General features: G+C 42.7%; 1 protein-coding gene, 2 long non-coding RNA genes and 1 other non-coding gene across 4 annotated transcripts in view; 1 reads left to right on the top strand and 3 right to left on the bottom strand.

The window, feature by feature from the left end:
- The window catches only part of KIAA1217 (KIAA1217 ortholog), a 357,946-nt gene that overhangs the window by 62,006 nt on the left and 275,468 nt on the right, over window positions 1-20,472 (bottom strand). The window contains 1 exon segment of the mRNA XM_081556782.1: window positions 12,979-13,811. Within this exon segment, the coding sequence (XP_081412908.1) occupies window positions 12,979-13,811 (833 nt within the window).
- Window positions 859-931, top strand: TRNAG-UCC (transfer RNA glycine (anticodon UCC)). Its single transcript has one exon. It is a non-coding gene; the product is annotated as a tRNA-Gly (tRNA).
- LOC145532211 (uncharacterized) lies at window positions 2,671-7,039 on the bottom strand. Its single transcript, XR_014073091.1, has 2 exons — window positions 4,108-7,039; window positions 2,671-3,269 (listed from the first exon to the last, which is right to left on the bottom strand). It is a non-coding gene; the product is annotated as an uncharacterized LOC145532211 (long non-coding RNA).
- LOC145532217 (uncharacterized) lies at window positions 17,661-19,441 on the bottom strand. The gene is made up of 2 exons (XR_014073096.1): window positions 19,196-19,441; window positions 17,661-18,809 (listed from the first exon to the last, which is right to left on the bottom strand). It is a non-coding gene; the product is annotated as an uncharacterized LOC145532217 (long non-coding RNA).

Genomic DNA, 20,472 nt, shown 5'->3' with positions numbered 1-20,472 from the left:
TTTGGCATGAGAGGAAAAAATACCAGAGTTATTAAAGACACTGTTTTTAGATGAGTTCAACAGAGCACTGGAATTCAAATGATCTGAATTTGTGGTAAAGCTTTAAATAAAGGACTCTGAGCCATGAACTCAATAATTCTTCCTAATGTTAACCTTTTGGTGAAAGAGCCGGTAACTGAAGACGTTCTTCCAAAAATGCCCAGTAAATTTAACTTCTTATGGAAACACTTAGATTTATTGAGGATATTGATGGAGTTGGTGATATCTGGGTGGGGCTACCATGCCATGTACCTGTAAATATCCCGGAGGTCATGGTACTGTCTGGGTACACTACACGCTCCTTAGCGATACCGACCACATCGTGTATCTTTGTTTGCATCCTTAGTCCTTAGAGGAGGAGGACTGGGCACACAGAGGGTCACAAAGAAGTACTATCTACAACCCTGACACCGAAGGCTGCTCTCTCTCCCTTGCCCTCTGCTCATGGAGAAAGGAGACTAGGGCTCTTCTGCTTTCCCTTTATCACTTCAATCCGTCATCTGTCCAAACCCTGCACATCTCCCCTGCTTCTGAGTTCTGCATTACTCATCCTTCAGTTCCCTACCAGCGTTCAGGAAATTCCCTCACATCCTTGGGTGACTTCATTACAGAAAACTGGCCTCCTGTCTGCCACATCCCAGGCCATCACCTTATGTAGCTTCAGTATCCACACTGATAACCCTTTAAGCAAGGCGGCACCACAGATCCTCAGACTCTCCTTCAGACATTCCCTGACCTTAAAGTCCTTACTCAGTATGGCTTTACATTCTGAATTTGAAACTCCAAAATTGTCTTTAAAAACAGCAATCTTTGGGGACTTCCCTGGTGGTCCAGTGGCTAAGACTCTGAGCTTCCAATGCAGGGGGCCTGGGTTCAATCCCCAGTTGGGGAACTAGATTCCACATGTGATAACTAGAAGATTCTACATGCTGCAACTAAAACATCCCACACACCACAATGAAGATGAAAGATCCTGTGTGCCACAACTAAGACTTGGCACAGCACTGCCCCCTCCTCTCCCCAAAAGAACAAACTTTGGTTGTCTTCTGTTCTCGTGGTAACACAAACCAGCTCTGTGCCTGCATGCTGGCCTTTCCTCTTTCAACCCCTGCCATCAGTACTGTCTGGAAATTCCTTTTAATCTTCCTGCTGTTTACCCGGCAGACTCCTCTCATACTCTCCACTGTCCTGACCTCTTTCTCAGCCTCGCTGTCTCTCTGCTAGTATGGCTTTGCTCCTGACTGACTGAGGAGCGGAAGAGATGAGACAAAATGGACCAGCGTGGTGGCAGTGAGGTTGAGAGCAATGGCTGGAGCATCAAGGCTTCTTTAGATACAGATCTGAGAGCATCCTCTGGTGACCAGTGTGGAGTGTAACCAATGACATCAATAAGACACCAAGACTTTCAGCCCAAGTACTGGATGAAAGAAGTAGTCATACCCGAGATGGGAAGACAGGAGTCCAGAGTCAGGAAAAGCCCCAGCAAGTTCCAACACCAGGAAGCCAGTGAACGAGTTCATGGCAGGGAACATAAGAGGCTGAATGAACTTGGCACACAGAGGAAACAGGGCCTACCTTCCCCCAAGGGGCTTGCACACCTTATTAAAAAGAGGCACCCTTTCTCTTACCTTCTTAAACCAACAAGAACTGCATCCTGCCAGACACAAAATTCTAGACTCACCCAGTTTTCTAGTTGGAGGGAACTTACTTTAGACCCTCACAGTTTTCTTTCCATTCTGGTTTGGTGATCTCGACCAAAGCAAAGGAAAAAAAAGGTGTGACGGCCCGGAGGCTGTGCAAAGCTCAGCCACACCCAGGCCTGTGTGTGGTAGGATCACCCATTCGGAGAGGGTTCTGCCCAGCACAGCACTGCACCTGGAAACGCTCCAGGTCTCCTTTAATCTATTTCACAACCTACATTCTGGGCGGGCCACTCTGGCTGAGACCAGAACACAGGCCCAAGTCAGCTTGTGAACACACTGTCCCCAGATGGTCCGCATACCGCTGCTCCTCTGTGCGAAGGGGCTATGGTTTCATCGTGTTATGTCACAAGGTCTTGTGTTTCTTTTAAAAAACTTATGTTCTACTGGAATATAGCCAATTAACAATGTTGTGATGGTTTTCAAGTGGGCAGCAAAGGGACTCAGCCATACATATACATGTGTCCACTCTTCCTCAAACTCCCCTCCTATCTAGTCTGCCACATACACAAGGTCTCTTATTTATGGAGAACTTTGCAGTTCACAAGGTGATTCTATACCCGTTTTTATTTCAACAGAACCCGGAGGAGGTTCTGTTGCCATCTGGATGCCAACTAGAACCCTAGTTGCTATCCCCTGGTTACAACAAGAACACTGAGGCTTCCTGCTCAACAAGGACCCAGGGGCAGGATGTAAGAAAACACAGCTGGTCACCTGCCCCCTACCCCCGCCCCCTCCAGTGCTCCCAGTTAGGCTCTGGGCCGCCTCCCATGACTCACCCACTGTCTGGGGTGAGGCTCCACTTCCTGGGTGAGAGCCCTTGCTCCCCAGGGCAAGCCTACGCCCTGCCTCATGAAATCACCTGCTTTGCATTCTTTTTCTTACCTGAGGGCAATTTTTAATATTCCCGCTCTGGAAATGACATCTCTTATTTTATTTTATTTTTTTTCCGGTACAGGTACAAACCAGAATGAATAGCTGTTTGTTCCTATTCTGGCTACCTGATCACAGGCCTGTATTTGAGCTTCCAATGAGTGTCAGAGGCTATGGGAAGACGGTCTTTTGAGTGACCTTAAGGGGGCTATGGAAGGAAGCTCCCGACTCCCACCTGCTTTGAAAAATAATAGTTTTTTATTGTATATTTGCTTTACAATGTTGTAGTACGTCCAGCACAAGGAATCAGCTATGTGTGTGTATATATATATGTATACACACACACACACACATATATCCCCTATTTTCTGGATTTCCTTCCCATTTAGTCACCACAGAGCACTGAGTAGAGGTCCCTGTGCTATACAGCAGGTTCTCATTAGTTATCTATTTTATATAGAGCATCAGTAGTGTATATATGTTAATCCCAATCTCCCAATTCATCCTATTCCCCTCCTTTCCCCATTGGTGTCCATACATTTGTTCTCTATGTCTCTATTTTTGCTTTGTAAATAAAATCATCTGTACTAATTTTTTCAGGTTCTACATATTATACAATATTTTCTTTCTGACTTACTTCACTCTGTATGACAATCTCTAGGTCCATCCACATCTCTGCAAATGACCCAATTTCATTCCTCTTTATGGCTGAGTAATATTCCATTGTACATATGTACTGCATCTTCTTTATCCATTCCTCTGTTGGGCATTTAGGTTGTTTCCATGGTGTAGCTATTGTGAATAGTGCTACAATGAACACTGGGGTGTATCTGTCTTTTTGTACTTGCTTTTGATCTGCAAAATCTCAAGGTGGACTCCAAAGAAATAAGATAATGATTCTTAGGGAAAAGGAGGGAAGCATTTCCTATACTTGGCCTCTCTCATCTCTCTCTCATCTTCTTAGATCCCTGTGCTTGGTGGAAGAGTCAGGACACCTGGCCTTTATTACAAAGACCAAGAAACCCTGAGGTGCATGATAGTGAAAACAGCATTTGACCAGAGAAGTAGCCGTCATTGGTCCTTTGAGAAAAGTCCTGTTCCTCCTTCTAAAAGTCTGCAATTAAGAGATTAGATTCTCTCATCCTACACTGTTGGTGGCAATGTAAATTGGTGTAGCCAGTTTGGAAAACACTACAGAGAGGTTCCTTAGAAAACTAAATATAGAGTTGTTATATGATCCAGCAATCCCACTCCCTGAGCATATATCCAGAAAAGACACAAACTCTAATTTGAAAAGATAACATGCACCCTGATGTTCATAGCAGTACTATGAACAATAGCCAAGACATGGCAGCAAACTAAATGTCCATCAACAAATGAATGGATAAAGAAGGCATGGCACATATACAGTATATAACAGAATATTACTTAGCCATAAAAAAGAATGAAATAATGCCTTTTGCAGCAACATGGATAGACCTAGAGATTATCATACTAAGTGAAGTAAGACAGAGAAAGGCATGCCATACGATATCTCGTGTGCAAGGAATCTAAGATGCAACAGAGGGACTTCCCTGGTGGGCCAGTGGCTAAGACTCCATGCTCCCAATGCAGGGGGCCTGGGTTTGATCCCTGGTCAGGGAACTAGATCCCACATGCCACAACTGAGAGCTCACATGCAGTGACTAAAAATCTCACAAGCTGCAACTAAAAGATCCTGTACATGGCAGTAGAGATCCAATGTGTTGCAGCTAAATAAATAATTGGTAAAATATGACACAAATGAACTTATCTACAAAACAGAAGTAAACTCACAGACGTAGAGAACAGACTACTTATGGCTGCCAAAGAAAAGGAGGGTTGGGGGAGGGATGGATAGGGGAGTCTGGGATTAGCAGGTGCACCCTATTATATACAGGACGGATAAGCAATAGGGTCCTACTGTATAGCCCAGGGAACTGTATTCAATGCCCTGTGATAAACTGTATGGAAAAGAATATGAATCACTTTGCTGTAGAGCAGAAATCAACATAACATTGTAAGTAACTCTACTTTAATAAGTTTTTAAAGGTTTTAAAAAAGACTGGATCCCTTCAGCTCCAGAGACAGACAGGGGGGGAGAGGAGGTGTTTACTGGCAATACACGTTGACCCTACAAGAGTCAATGCAGACTTTTTAGGACCCACAATTTTTGGAAGTTCAAATTAACACTTAGACCTGGCTATAATTCTGAATCACTTCATTTATGAACAATAAAGTCCCCAATTCAAATAAGGACAAGTGTCATCTCTGTGAACTCCACCAGACAGTGGGACAACTAGTCCCAAGAGAGGCTGGATGGTTGGGACATCATGGCAGCCCCGGATTGATTACCCAGCCACTGAGCCGTCAGGCTACTTAGACAGGCTGAGGTGCAGCCACACTGAACCTGCAGGAAGTTTTAGTCTTGCCAGGCTGAACCTAAACATGTTCACCTAAACATGTATTCCTCTTCTCTTTGAAAAAAGAGGTTTTGGTTGGCAAGGAAAGGGGCTTATCTGAGTCTCACAGAATTTAGGTTGTTCTTAGTTTCTGGTTTCAGACCTAAGGCATCTGACTGACAGCATCTCATGAATATTCAAGGAAGATGCAGGGGTACATTTTAATGTCATCTAATTAGTGGCAGGTGACGGCTTTCCCTTTTGAAACCTGGTTTGTGAGAGCTTTTTGACAGTCCTTCCACTGGTATTTTTGATACAATATCCCCTGGGTAAGAGTAGGGCTGTCTTCAGACATTTGTCAGTTGGTTGAATATCATGTTTATCAGATAGCTCTTGACTGAACTCAGTAGTCTAAGGAATGACTAGCAAATATTACTTATCCATAAAGTTATATTCCTGTGAATGAAGTCGTAATTCAATTTCTCAGCACCTGTGTAACCTGAAACTGGCAAGACATCAAATCCAGATGTCATTTTTCTTGGTAGCATAATGGGAGAGATACAGCAAATTCTGGATACAGATCAATCTGTCTTTACAAATGGTATCTTTTCATTCTATTATGTAAATTCCTTAAATGCACGCCCATCTCAGTCGCTGTTCTCTTGAAAGCATCCAGCCCAGCCTAAGTTCAGGGAAGTACTCCCGTTTCTGCATTCATAGCAATTACTCTCTGTATCACTTCTTTGGAGTTAATTATGTACAAGCTGTCCCCAAATTATGGCAGGCTTGTAATTGAAAAGTTTTCTTTTACTTTCATTGTTTAAAACTTGGAATAAATGGTGGTTGGATCTCCAGCTGGCCCATGCAAGCCTCTTTAACCTATAGTGTATTATTAGTCCTTTCATTGTTCAAGGAAAACGTGTCCTGACTTTCCAGCTGAACTTGGAGATGCTGGGAGCGAATCTCCCTCTGCAGCTCTAGCCTCAGGGAAAGACACTTCTCCCTGAGTGACTTGCACATCCTCCTCTCTTTTCTCTGCTTCACTGGGAGACCCTGCCTTTCTTAGGATGACAAAAAGATCAACTCTGAGCATCACCTATGAATGCAATCCTATTGTTGCAGTTGTTCTTAAAAACCAGTTATTTAACGCACATTGATGGCTCCAAAGCTTCCTGCACTGAACTGTGACATAGCTTACATGCTTATAATATGCTTTTAATGTTTTATAACTATCTTCCTAGTTCGTATTCCTTGCAGGTGGGGACATATCTAAGTTTCTGCAAAGCATGCAGTCCCCAGCTAAGTACATAAAGAGAAGCTCAATAAACATTTATTGATCCCTAATTAGAGCTACACGGGAAAGCAATTCAGACAACAGCTGAATCAGTCAGGCACCATTAGGCATCAAAACAGGCATCTGATAACCTAATAACTTCAGCTCTACCTGGTTAGGTGTCCTTATCATCAGTCATACCGCTCGGGTGCAATTTGAAAAAGATGCTCTCATCCTGGCTTGTCTCTTAGCTCCTGGACTCAAGTCAATGTGTAACCCCCACTACTCTCCTGAAAGGGACTTAAAAGTGGCTTTGATACTCTGAACATTCTCATTTTGATGTTTAATCCCAGCTAATTGCATTCTTCGTGCATGCTTATGTTTATTCTCTCCTGTACCCCCTACCTGCTTTATGTTTTTCCTGGTATTCTATTTAACAATTGTCTCCCTGCTTCCTCTGATATAGTCTTTTGTCCTTGCCATCTCTGTATATTAATCTCGGGCTTAGTAGCATTAGTAGAGTACTTTGCTCAAAGCAGGAACTCTCCAGCACTTACTCTATGCCAGGGAGGGCACAAGGCACTTAATTGTAATGAGCTGTTCCATTGTATGAGGTAGGTGCTATGATTATCTCCATTTTACAGATGAGCAAATTGAGGCAGAGCAAGACTCAGTGATCTGTCAAACTTCCAATTGCTAGCAAGTGTCAGACAGGGACTTGAACTCAGGTTACCTAGCTTTGGAGATCACGTCTGTAAACATGACAAGTTACTGCCTCTCAGTAAATGGTTGATCACAGGTTGACTGAACCAAGGTGACAATAGCAAGTTCTAACAATAATGAAGCTGCTTTACCAAGAGGTAAGGGTAGAAATAAAGTAATAATTGTCAAGATCCATGTTTTGGATTTGACAGCTTCTGGAGACAACTTTGGTTGTTGTGATTGGGGCAGCATGTCAGGGGACTCTGATACTGCCGAGCAGTGGGCGGGATAGGGGAAGGCTGGAGCTGCTGATAAACATCCCAGAGTGCACAGGACAGGCCCAAAATGTCAAGAGTACAAAAGTGAAGAAACCCTGCTCTGGGAAGATCCCAAGTCTAATCAATGGGCTGGCCAAAAAGTTCAGGTTTTTCCATAAGATAACAAACTTTTTGGCCAACATGATACTCAGGAGACATCTGACGTGACTCCTCTCTGACTATACTTTCAAAACGAAAAAAAATCAATCATTCTTTTTTCCATCATTCAGATTCATCCCTCTAGCAGGATACATAGCACAGTTTAGAAAGTCTCCAAAGGTCTGCCAGGCACTGAACATTTTAAAATGACATAAATCTGAATTTAGACTTTGACTCAGTCAGCTGGTAAACCAAGGATGTGTCCTATCCCTCAACGCTACCAACACAGTGATACTTGGATTGGCACACATACACTATTGCTACTATGTGTAAAATGGATAACTAATGTGAACCTACTGTAGAGCACAAGGAACTCTATGCAGTACTCTATGGTGACCTGAATGGGAAGGAAATCCAAGGAAGAGGGGATATATGTATACATGTGGTTGATGCACTCTGCTGTACAGCAGAAGCTAACACAACATTGTAAAACAACTATACTGCAGTTAAAAAAAAAAAAAAAAGATATTCAATGCTCACAAAATGGAAAGTAATGTAAAATGATTAAGAACAGACACAAGCTACCAGTTAGGCTGCAGGCTTCCTCCTGTACATAGACATTTTCTTCCCTTTTCTTTCTAAAGCAGGAAATCTGCAAAGCTTTAGAAATCACAGCAGACCTCTTGTAGCTTCTTTTTCTCCACATACAGATGCCCAGACAGGCAAAAATTTGCTCCCAAGTGCATTCTTAACTAGTTTTGTTGAATTTAGCTATTGTTGGTACGGAATAGTGTTAAAAATATGATTTCAGTTCAAGTTTACCATGTCTTGAAAAATGTTATATTAGGAGGAATCTGTCACACATTTGGAAGGAGAGCTATTAGTCACTTTGCAATGAGCACCCTTGAATTTTGAGTGTGATTTCGATATATTTTACATTATATGAGCCAAACTATAAATAGAAAATAGCAAAACATAAATGTCTTAGAGTTTTACAATTCTTGAGGGCTGTTTTATGTGCCATGGGTAGGGATAATGATGCTGTTTAATGAAGTAATTTTATAACCTTGGGAAGACAGAGCTTCAATGCCTCCTGTCATCTGTCACACACCATCTCCCTGGCACTAGGCCTCACAGTCACATGGACGCACTGTCTTCTTGGAGTCCTTGCTGATGGGAGATCATCTGGGTAAAACCACCTTATCACTCAAGGTCATTTTCTTTACAGAAGCTCAGACTTGAGAATTAGAGTCAGCCCTCCATATTCACAGGTTTTGCTTCCTCAGATTCAAGCAACTGCAGATTGAAGTTTGCAGACTGCCTGAATCTGCAGATATGGAACTCTGGATGTGCAGGGTCAACTGAACTACAAATAAGAAACCTGTGGATCTGGGTACCCACAGGCTCCCAGAAACAACCCCATGGATGACTGTACTATCGTGAAGGTCAAAGCAGTTATAATCCACTTTTTTACCTTGAAGTCCACGGCCATCCCAGGAAGAGGATGCTACCTCAGATATGTTCTACACTATTTTTCCATATCTAATTTGTCATCATTAGATGCTTTGTGGAAGCATCTTTATAAGAAAAGATATGCCAAATTCATTAAATCAAGGCACATGGACTAAGTACAAGATCAAGGTGAAATTACTTTGTCTTCATTTTCAAGTCAGAGTTGTTAGAAAATCGTGTTAAAAAAAAGTTACTGTTGGATATTTCCTAAGTACAGATGAAAAAGAAAAATTTTCTGATTTCGATCCTACAGTTATTGGGCTATTTCATAAATGCGGTCTTCGGAAAACCATCTCAATCCAGCGGTGTCCCAAAGAAAGCCTCTCTACAGATTTCTCCCTCTCCCTCCTGTGTTTCTGCAGCTGTACATCTTAGATATAAAATTTCACTTGAGAGTTTCATGCAAGAAACCCTCAGATTTGCTTTTTAGTAATATGAAATTGCAACAGAAATTGGCTTGGCACTTAATAAGACCCTAACTCTAAAAGTTAAGACTCTCAGGGGCTGAAGTTTCTTTACCAATACTTGCACAGATTAAATAGATCTAAAATAGCACCACAGTATAGGTGTGACAATGGACTATAATCTTGTGCTTTGGTAATTGTTTCTGGCATTCTTAAAATTTTCTTTGACATGTTGCTCACATTTATTTTGTCAAAATAAAATCTACCAAGAATGTTCTCTTCTTTCTTCCCCTGTTGCTTCATAATTGTGCTAATATACTAGCTGGGGCAGTTATATTTTAAATGACATGTATATATTTAGCAGCATAATTATGCAAAATTTACCATGTTGATGATTGTAAATATCCTTTCAGAGCAGCTACTTAGCATTTTGTCCTGGTTGAAATGCTTAGAATTCACTCCCGAATTCACTTCTCTGTTGGATGAAGGTGGGGCTTACAGTTCTTCACTTACCAGGCAGAATACTGCCTAGTGGTAAAAAGTACAGATTCTTTAGTGCACCTGGACATTCTACACCACTTACTGGCTTTGTGAACTTGGGCAAGTTTCTTAACCTCTCTGAGCTCAGTTTCCGTATCTGTAAAATAGGGATGGCAATGGTATGGACCTCGCTGGGTCATCATGATGATTACATCATATGATGTATGGAAACTACTTAACCTCGCATTTGGCCAATAAAAGATTCTTAATAAATGATAGCTACCATCAGTGTTCTTATATTATCCCCCAGCATACTACATTTCAGCTTAGTCATTAAGCTTTCCAAAAGCGTTTAGAATTGCAGTTGAAGAAGAGACCTGTCTAGTTAACAGTGGGGTGGTGGGTGGGAGTGCTAACAGCAAAATGTCCAGACTCAATTCTTTTTTACCAAAGAAATCATTCTTTACATACGTTTTGTCATGTGGTTGAGTTAGTGGGAATGTTTAGGTGTTTTAGTAATAGCAACTCTAAATGTGTGTGTGTGTGTGTGTGTGTGTCTAGGGCTATAGGAGAAGGGAATCTAGCCTACCCACATATATACAAGCACGCCAACCCTCCAGTTCTACCCACTGGAGATAAGCTGATTAATAGGTGAGGAATTACGTAGGCAAAATGTGAGATAAAATTCCTCCTCTGCTATTTCACATGTACAAGAATGAAAAAAATTGAAAAATGTAAAACTGTATTCTAAAACTACAGCTATATGTCAGAATATGGAAATGACCATGGCATTTTAAGTGAACATTAATCTTATTTTAGGAAATTAATCAAATTTTCTAATAACTTGTTATTCTAGAAAAATGCTAATCTGGATTTTCTAAAAGTAGCTGCTAACATATAAGACAGAAATCCATAGCATTTTCTGAGCTTCAGTAAAACAAACCTCTAAGGAAACAAAGGACCTGAAAAATACACTGATGCTGTGTGTGCGCTAACTCGCTTCCGTCGTGTCCAACTCTTTGTGACCCTATGGGCTGTAGCCCGCCAGGTTCCTCTGTCCATGGATTCTCCAGGCAAGAATACTGGAGTGGGTTACCATGCCTTCCTCTGGGGGGGTCTTCCCAACCCAGGGATTGAACCCAAGTCTCTTATGTCTCCTGCACTGGGAGGCAGGTTCCTTACCACTAGTGCCGCCTGGGAAGCCCTGCACTGATGCTACTTAAGGCTAAACTTCTTCAAGACTTATCAGGGGGCAGCAGAGAAGCGATTCCACATAGCGGAGGGTCCTTCATTTTGGTCCCACCTATAACCCAATCCTGGGAACTGGGTTCAGTGATGTCCAGTTATATACACGTGGTAACTGCATGCATGACAATGAACCAGCTGCTGAGCAGGAAGCCAGACACCATCACTGTCCAAAGTGTGCCTGGAAACCAGCAGAGTGTGGACGGCTTAATGAGATACTTGGTGGAATCAAGCTCACAGTCCTCTCCTGCCCTCAAGGTGGGTCAGCAGGGGGGTGGGGGGATGGGAGCAGGATGGATTCTAGCCCAGGAGATGGATAGATTTTGTCTCCTGGAAGAAATTCTTATGACTCCAAGTCTCATCCTGTCGGAGACACACACTTCCCAGCCAGCCCCTCACAGCCCACCAAGGAGGATGAATTGTCCTTTCTTAGACACACAGGGTGCAGGCTCCCTTAAGGCTCATCTTGGCAGAGTCCCCTCTAGTTGTGACACTGGTCTGTTCAAAGAGCCTCAGTATTTATCCCACACCCCTCACCTTTCTATGGTCACAGGAGGTGTCATTTCCTTTGATTCTTAGAATTTAACTTCCTAAGGACTTTGGAAGAGAGAAAATGAGTATCTTTTTCTGATTCTTAATTTTTCTTTGTCTTGAATAATCAAGTCAGTCACTGTTTCTGTTTTTTTATTCTTTCCCAGTTGTGAGAAGGTTAGAGCTTTAAAAGAAACACAAAACTTATGTTTAGTCTCTTTCCATCTTCCTGGAATCTTTCTTCTGTGACCAGATGAGAGATGGCCCTTTCAGAATAAAAATCTGCCAAAGAGGACAGAACTTTCTGATTTGTGTGATTAAAATAGTAAGATAGACATTTCACATTCCAGTCACAATTTGGCCTTCTCTTTTACAAGCTTATGTAATAGTAAGTGATATGATCATTTTTGGTGAGGAGGGAAGAGAGGTTCCAATCAAGTACTGAGTGGCTGAATATCTGAATTGTACTTTTCATGCCCCTTCTGAATTCCTGTATGACAACAGGTTACATGCTTAATCTCCTTTGAACTCTTATTTCTTTGCCTAGATTTTTATGATTATAATTAATATATTTATTGCCTTCTGTCAACAAATCCAGGCTAGAGAAATTCTCTCTGTCAAAATCAGCTTTTCTATAACTCTATAAATATGAGGGTTTTCAAGATGTAGTATGAAGGTTCTAGGCTGGTGAATTACAAAAACATGTAAATTAAAAAAGAAATTTAAATAAGAGTATCTTATCCACAAGAAAAACTTTGCTGATCTCAGTACCACTCCCAAATGAGTATTACGTTGACACCATCCTGATTTTATGCAGATTTATGTTTTTATCACCCTGGATGACAGATAGTGACACATTCCTTTCATTTCCCCAAACCACATGAGAAAACAAAATTGCACTTTGAGGAAAAAAACCAAAACACAAACTGCCAATTTAAACAATGAACACTTGAACCACTCATTCCTCCTTTTCAGTGGGAGATCAATAATGATCAGCTCTTGACTGGTTTGTCTGAATGGTTTCTTCTCATCTGCTAACCAATTTTCTTCTGAATTATTCAGATATATACTAATGATGCTGCTGTTAGACCCACACTTGGGAGGCTCATTCTGACCCCTCTTGTTGGGGTGGCCTGCCTGCCTGCCTTTAGCCAGGCCACTGGCCAATGCCACTCAACTACCAGGTTTAGAAACTCTTTGCAGACAAGAACCACCTCTGATCCTACTTCCCCACCCCTTCCACCCAACACAGAGCCCAGAGGGAACACTGCTCAAGGCTGGTCCTCAGCTAACTGCTGCTCGCTCACGCCAACTCTTGTAAAGCAGCCCAAAACAACCAGCAGGTGGGCACGGACCACCCTCCCGCCACCCTTGCCACCTTACCTGGTCTCTCGGTCTTTGGGTATGGTAGCCGTGCTGTAAGCGAACACCTGCTTCTCAACTAGAGGAGGGCCGAGGTCCACAATCCCGGATAATCCTGGAGTGGTCCGTGGCTTCTCAATGTACACCAAGGTGCCGGGCTCCTTCTTAAAGCCCTGGCGGCTGGGCGAGACCCGGTCTGGCTGCAACGTGTGGGGGGGCCCGTGGGCATTATGGTGACCGTGCATCTCCACCATCCTCAGGTCACCGACTCGGTGAGGAGAGGCCGGGGGCGTCTTGGCGCCCAGAGTGGGCAAGTGGCTCTCTGGGTATTTCCTTGGCTTCTGTCTGTACAGTGACTGCTCCATGTGCATTTCAGCTTGCAGAGATGGGTTGCAGTAAGCACTGGCCGACCGAATTGCGGTGCGGTGATACGCGATGATGTGATCGGGGACATCCAGCGGGTGCCCGCCGTGTGAAGACGCTATGCTCATCCGCCCCTCGTGATAAAGGTAAGGGTCGGCATAGAAACCCTCGTTCCGGTACATGGCGAGGTTCTTGCTGCTCATGTCTTCATCCGGCTTCACGTCTCTTCTTTCCAGGATGGCGCTGGGGCTGGGGGAGATGGATCTGGAGACTGGCAGGCTGGAGAGTCTGTCCCTGGGGATGGTGGCATTACCAGGAACCACCATTGGGCGGGTGCCTCCGTACGGAATTCTGGATGGCGAGGGAGGCATGGAATGGGGCACAGGAGTGGACGGTGGAGAGTTTGGAATGGCGTGGGGTGGAAGAGCTGTGGGTCCAGGTCGAGAGGCACCAGGGCCATCTCCTCTTGCATAAACAATTTCTCTCTGCATCTGGAAAGAAAACAAGAAATTAGAAAATCTACTTTGATATTCATGTTTTTAGAGACGTTTCAGTGTGGCTTCCCCGATGAAGCCAGCTGAAGAGTGGCTCCTGCAAGATGTCTGTGTCCCAATCCCTAGATCCTGTACCCATGTTCCCTTACGTGGCAAAAAGGACTTCACAGATACCCCATTAAGGATGTTGAGAGGGAGAGATTATCCAGGTGGGCCCAATGAAATCACAAGGGTCCTTATCTGTGAAATAGGCAGGAGGGTCAACGTCATGGAAGAGGATGTGATGACAGAAGCAGAAAAGCAAGATGGAAAGATGCTGTCACCGAGTCCAGGCTCATACTGCTCTCTCCATGACAGGCCAATAAATCAAAAGACAAGTTGTTGGGGCAATGAATAGAGACTTTATTCTGAAAGCCAACACACTGAGAAGATGGTGAACTCATGCCCCAAAGAACCATCTTGCCTGAGTTAGAATTCAGGCTTTTTTTTAATAGTAAAAGGGGTGGGAGTAAAGTCAAACACTTCCAAGTCCCCGTCTGCCTCCAGAGGGGAGGTGTTAATTTCTTCTTCTCTGTGGTCATTCTCTATTCCCAAGAACCTATTTCTAATAGGTTCTTCCCTATTAGAATTCCCCACTATCACTGTCTGTCTCACAGTCCTGTGGGAAAAGGGACCAAGACCACTTTGGCTGGTTACTTTCTGCTGAAGGGAGGTGATGAATATTCCTTAGTCAGTCCTTTACAGCTATTTGAACCCAGTGAAACCTCTGAGCATTATGTTGTCTACTTTGTAATTGAACTTAGGGTTTTGGTTCCAGTTTTCGATACATATACTAAATTCCTGTGCTATTTATTTGGACAAAATTAAACAAATTGGTTGACCCTTTTATAGCTACAAGGAAATTATCATCTACTTCAGTTGCATAGGTAGGCCTGTTGGAGGCAAACTCATAAACAGAGGTTAGTATAGCACCCAAAATTTTAACATAATTGGCCACGTGTTTTAGCATTTATGGACTCCCTGCCGTGGCAGACAGCTGGAATGGCCTACCACACAAGAGTTTAAAGGGGGCCTAATTAAGCCTGCTTCTGGGAGTTACTGATCTGCTGCAGGGCAACTGGCAAGGCCTTATTCCAAGTTCAGTTAGTCTCCTGACATTTTGGCAACTTTCCTTTTTACTGTATGATTCATTTTCTTCTTTTCCTATTGACTGTGGTCTCCAGGATCAATGTTGTTTTAATGCCTTAAGCCCAATCAGGGCATGACTTCCCTAAGGATGGCTTTAACCATCTCAGAGATTTTTCTGTCCAGGAGGGATAAGCTTCCATCCACACTGAGAAAGTGTCCAGGTATCTGAAATTTCTTGCAGTTTGAGGCATCTGAGTAATAGGTATTGAGTATATTTCAGTCCTCAGTGGTGCAGCTTCCTTGGCATTGAGTCCCCATCTGGGGAGGGCTGACAGCAGTCGCTGGGTTATTTTTAAGACCTTGGGGGAAAGAGCTCAGTCTCCTTTTCTGGGGTTTTCATCAGCACCATCTGTAGGCTTAAAGCATGTTTAGGTGAGACTCCCGATATCGAGCTTTTGTTGTTGTTGTTTAGTCGCTTAGTTGTGTCCCACTGTTTTGTGATCCTATGGACTGTAGCCGGCCAGGCTCCTCTGTTCACGGGATTTCCCAGGCAAGAATACTGGAGTGGGTTGTCATTTCCTTCTCCAGGGGATCTTCCTTACTCAGAGATGGAACCCACATCTCCTGCATTGGCAGACAGGTTCTTTACCACTGAGCCACCAGAGAAGCCTGGTGATGTCAAGTTATTCTGATAAAAAAATGTTTTGTTTTTTTTTTTCAGGGTGAGGTCTATCAGAAAGTCAATCAGTTTGTTGTTTTTCAGTCCCTAAGTCATGCCTGGCTCTTTGCGACCCCATGGACTGCAACACTCCAGGCTCCTATGTCCGCCACTGTCTCCTAGAGTTTACCTAAATTCATGTCCATTGAGTCTGTGATGCTATCTAACCATCTCATCCTCTGCTGTCCCCTTTTCCTTTTGCTTTCAATCAGTTCATCCCCCACGTTCAATTTTATCCTGGGCTCCTGTGGGGAATTGGGCATGCCAAGTCCAAGGGAGCCCCTGGGCCTCTTTATTCAGAGTGTTCCTCTCTTTCTATCTTAGGAGCTCCTCTTTTATTCTTCTGTTTCAGCTGAGGGCAATCCATTTTCCAATGTTCCTCCTCCTTACAGTAAGTGCATTGTTTCTTCCTCAACGGTGGCTTACCTCTCTGAGTTACCTTCCAGGAATCCAATGCCAAAAAAAAAAAAAAAAAAGGAATTTTGATTTACATCTTTTGTTCTTGCTCCCTGAATACTTTGTTTTAAAAATTTTTGTTTATTTTTAAATTGGAGTATAATTGCTTTACAATGTTTTGTTAGCTTATGCAGTACAACAATGTGGATCATCAGCTTTATGTATACATATATCCCTCACTTTTGAGCCTCCCTCCCGCTCCACCACACCCCACTAGGTCATCACAAAGCGCCAAGCTGAGCTCCCTGTGCTATACAGCAGCTTCCCACTAGCTATCTATTTTATAGATAGTAGTGCATGTCAACCCAGCGTTTTCTGATTGATGCTTATAAGGAGGAGAAGTCCTCAGCCCCAGCATCAGAAACTGAGCCTGGATAGGAATGGAAGGTGGTGGAAGGGGTGGATATATTGGCATAATGGCCAGAGTGGCTGGGACAGCCAGCTCAGCCAGAGGAGTTAAGGTTGAAGCAACATATCCTCACTTTTATTCCTTTATTTTCCCTGATAATAGTACAAATGCTTGCACATAATGGATTTCATCAATCTTGCCTGCTTCTTCACAAAATAGCTATATAGAGTCATTCAGAAGCCACTGTAAAACACACGGATAGCAACTGATCATCTAACCATTAAAAGCATGCCTTTCTGCTTCGGCATCAACCAACTGGGATTACAATGCAACTGAATAGAAAACTGATTACTGCTGTGGCTGTGGTAATTACTAAAATTATGGCATCATTTACCAGAGTATACCAGAATTTTGGGAGTTCCATATAATTTCTACAATATGTATGTTAATAATGTTTACCCATGATATAATCTAAGGAATTTTACCATCACTCATTTGACAATGCCTCCCATGCAATTCAACACACCAGATAAGCCCAATTAGTTTTTCTGATTAGTAATACAGATTTATTTTTATTAACTTTTATTTTATATTGCAGTATAGCCAATTAACAGTGTTCTGATAGTTTCAGGTGGACAGCAAAGGGACTCAACCTTGTATATACATAGTTTAATATTTCTCTGAGATGCAGAGAAAACAACTGGAAGCGTTCCAGGGACCCTCTGAAAAAATCCCAAAGTTAGCCAGAGGTCAAATGAACCCCACTTAGAACTTGATCTTTGAGATGTCAGAAATATCAAAAAAAAGTTTTAACCAGTGATAATAAAAGATCTGTGGCAAATACAGGTCACTTAAAAGCAGTTCAGTACTTTAAGAAAACTTTGTCCTCTTAGAGAACCAAATCCAGGTTTTGTACCACTTTAAGATTTTTAAAATTACGTTCAATCTTATCTTAGAACTTAGTTTCAAGTTATGAAAATCTGGAGAGACTATTCTAGACAGACATTCCCAAGACATTATTCCCATAGAGTTTATCCCAAACTCTTTACTTCATTTACATTTTATTTACTTAAAAGCTTTATCACATTATTTTTCTTGCTGACAAACTTTGTAACAGGAATAAGGCCTTATTTGATTTCCAGTAAACCTAGATACAATAAAAGTATTATACATAATGTTGTTTATTATTATTTAGTTTATTTGGCTGTGTTGGGTCTTAGTTGCACATGGGCCCAGTTGCTCTGTGGGATCCTAGTTCCTGGACCAGGGATGGAGCCTGTATCCCCTGTACTGCTAGGTGGATTCCTAACCACTGGACCACCAGGGAAGTCCCCATACTTAATGCTGATGACTCAAAAAACATCTGTATCGAGCCATCAAGCTTAAGCTAACTTTCACACCAGATATTAATTCAATACTGAATATTTCCTAGAGCTCATGAACCTGAAACCCATTCTGGTGAGTTTCTTTTATGTTTGACTATTCAAACTCACTTAATTTCCTTTAAGCCCATTAAATAGAGCTCTTTTACAAATCCGCTATGGCAATGCTGCCCATCTATATTAGTGCAAACACGTGTATAAATACACAGGGACATAGCTCCCATTCCAAAATTTTAGTCATCAGTCAGATACCACAATGTAAAAGCCGTAAGTTATAAAAGAGATTGGATTCAGATTGGGTTTCTGGAAGATAGGACAAATCAAGGTCACCTGTTTAGATGACTAAACGCTTTTACTAATATTGATGGAAAAGACACTTCTATTTGTCGCTTTTGGTGACATTAGGAATCAAGTGAAACGTTTCTCTCCTCCTTCAGAATGGCCACTCCTGGACAAGAACAGACAGTTTTGTTTTCTTTTCTTCCCTGTTTCTTTCCTCCATTTGGTATCAGTAAAGCTTTAAAATAATGAAGTCAGAAAGAGAAACACCAGTACACTATATTAACGCATATATATGGAATTTAGAAAGAAGGTAACAACGATCCTATATGCAAGGCAGCAAGAGAGACACAGATGTAAAGAACATCTGTGGGATGTTTGGACATTTGGACTACGTGGGAGAAGGTGAGGGTCGGATGACATGAGAGAATAGCACTGAAACATGTACATTACCATGTGTAAAACAGATGACCAGTGCAAGTTCCATGCATGAAGCAGGGCACTCAAAGCCCGTGCTCTGGGACATCCCAGAGGGATGGGGTGGGGTGGGGAGGGAGGTGGGAGGGGGCTGTTCAGAATGGGAGGACACATGTACACCCATGGCTGATTCATGGCAATAACCACAATATTGTAAAGTAATTATCTTCCAATTAAAATAAATAAATTAAAAAAAAATCACAAAACTGATCTGGCTGCAGGTGGAGGAACACTACCTAACAAAATGAAACCAAAAACTCAGAGACCACACAAAATCCTAAATAAACCCTGAAGTTTGGTCTTGGGATCTTACACACTCCAAAGACACAAGAGACCATAAATGACGTAATTAACACAACAAAAGTATCAGTACAGGGTGCACAGGGTCCCAAGATAGCCTTGCCTAACCACCGTGGAGATCCTAACAGGTACAGTGGCAACACATTGTTACAATAAAACAGGGGTCCCCAACTCCCGGCCATGGATCAGTACCTCCTGTCAGATCAGTGGCAGCAGAGTACGCAATAAATGTAAAGAACTTGAATCACCCCCAAACCATTCCACCCTCATCCATGGAAAAATTGTCCTCCACAAAACTGGTTTCTGGGGCCAAAAAGGGCTGGGGCCCCTGCAATAAAATATAATGTCCCTTTCACGCATGGGTTCATAGCTATAATCAGATCCCTTATCCAGAATACACCTCAGAGAACTATCTATAAGGACAGTTAAAATATTCCCCATTTTTAAAGTTGCAAATTCAAGACCAGCAAAACACAAACAGCACACACAAATGATAGATTCCCAGGTGGTACTAATGGTTAAAGAATCTGCCTGCCAATGCAGGAGACCTAAGAGATGAGGGTTCGATCCCTGGGTCAGGAAGATTCCCCTGGAGGAGGGCATGGCAACCCATTCCAGTATTCTTGCCTGATGAATCCCATGGACAGAGAAGGCTGGAGGGCTCCAGTTCATAGCGTCGCAAAGTTGGACATGAATGAAGTGACTTAGCATGCATGCAAAGAAACAAATGAACTGGTTCACGAACTGGGTAGAAGTCCAATAACTCTTTCCTGTCTCTAACAGGGTACCCCATTCGAACACAAAACAAATTTGGCTTATTCTGGAGGAAAAAAAAAAAAAAGCCCGAGAAAAGAAATAAAGTTTCCAGTTGTACACACTGGAGTGACTTACCCTACTGTATGGAGCCCGTTGGCTCTCAGATGTCAATTCCTTGTTCCAGTTGCCAAGCACTGAGGCAGCCGGTGCCACTTTGGGGAACTCTGAAGGACACGTCCTCAGGACAAGTGGTCCTGGCAGCTGCTAGGATCTTATATTCAAAAATCCCCAAATCCCTGCCAGATAGCCATGAGCAGCAAGGCTCCTAGGTGACTCACCCAAATTTGTTACTGAGTCCAAGCTCACACTGCTTGACCCACAACAGGCCCGGAACTTGAGACACGAGTTGTTGGAGCAAGGAACGGTAGGTCACTTAATTTTGAAAGCTGGCAAACCGAGAACAAAGTAGACTCCTACTCACTAAGAGCCATCTTGTCTCCGTTAGAATTGGGGCTGCTTTTATACTAAAAGGGGCGGGAGTAAAGTCAAAGGTTTCCTGTTTCCGGTCAGCCTCCGGAAGGGATGGGTTACTTTTGCCCTCCTTGCAGTCCTTCACAGGTGGTGGACCTGATCACACAAATACGAAGGTATTAACGCTCATCACCTTAGAGGCAAGCTTCCCAGAGATAGGCTATTATGTATAATTTAAGCTTATAGGCAACATCCCTTTAGAGATTAACTTGTAATACTGGGTTGGCCAGAATGTACGCTCAGGTTTTTCCATAAGATTTTAGGGGAAAACTTGAGTGAATT

Source organism: Giraffa tippelskirchi, chromosome 13, assembly GCF_054371585.1.
Source record: "Giraffa tippelskirchi isolate mGirTip1 chromosome 13, T2T-mGirTip1v1.2.pri, whole genome shotgun sequence".
In the NCBI taxonomy this organism is placed as follows: domain Eukaryota; kingdom Metazoa; phylum Chordata; class Mammalia; order Artiodactyla; family Giraffidae; genus Giraffa; species Giraffa tippelskirchi.
The sequence above is the reverse complement of the archived record's forward strand: the minus strand, read 5'-3'. Positions and strand labels throughout refer to the sequence as shown.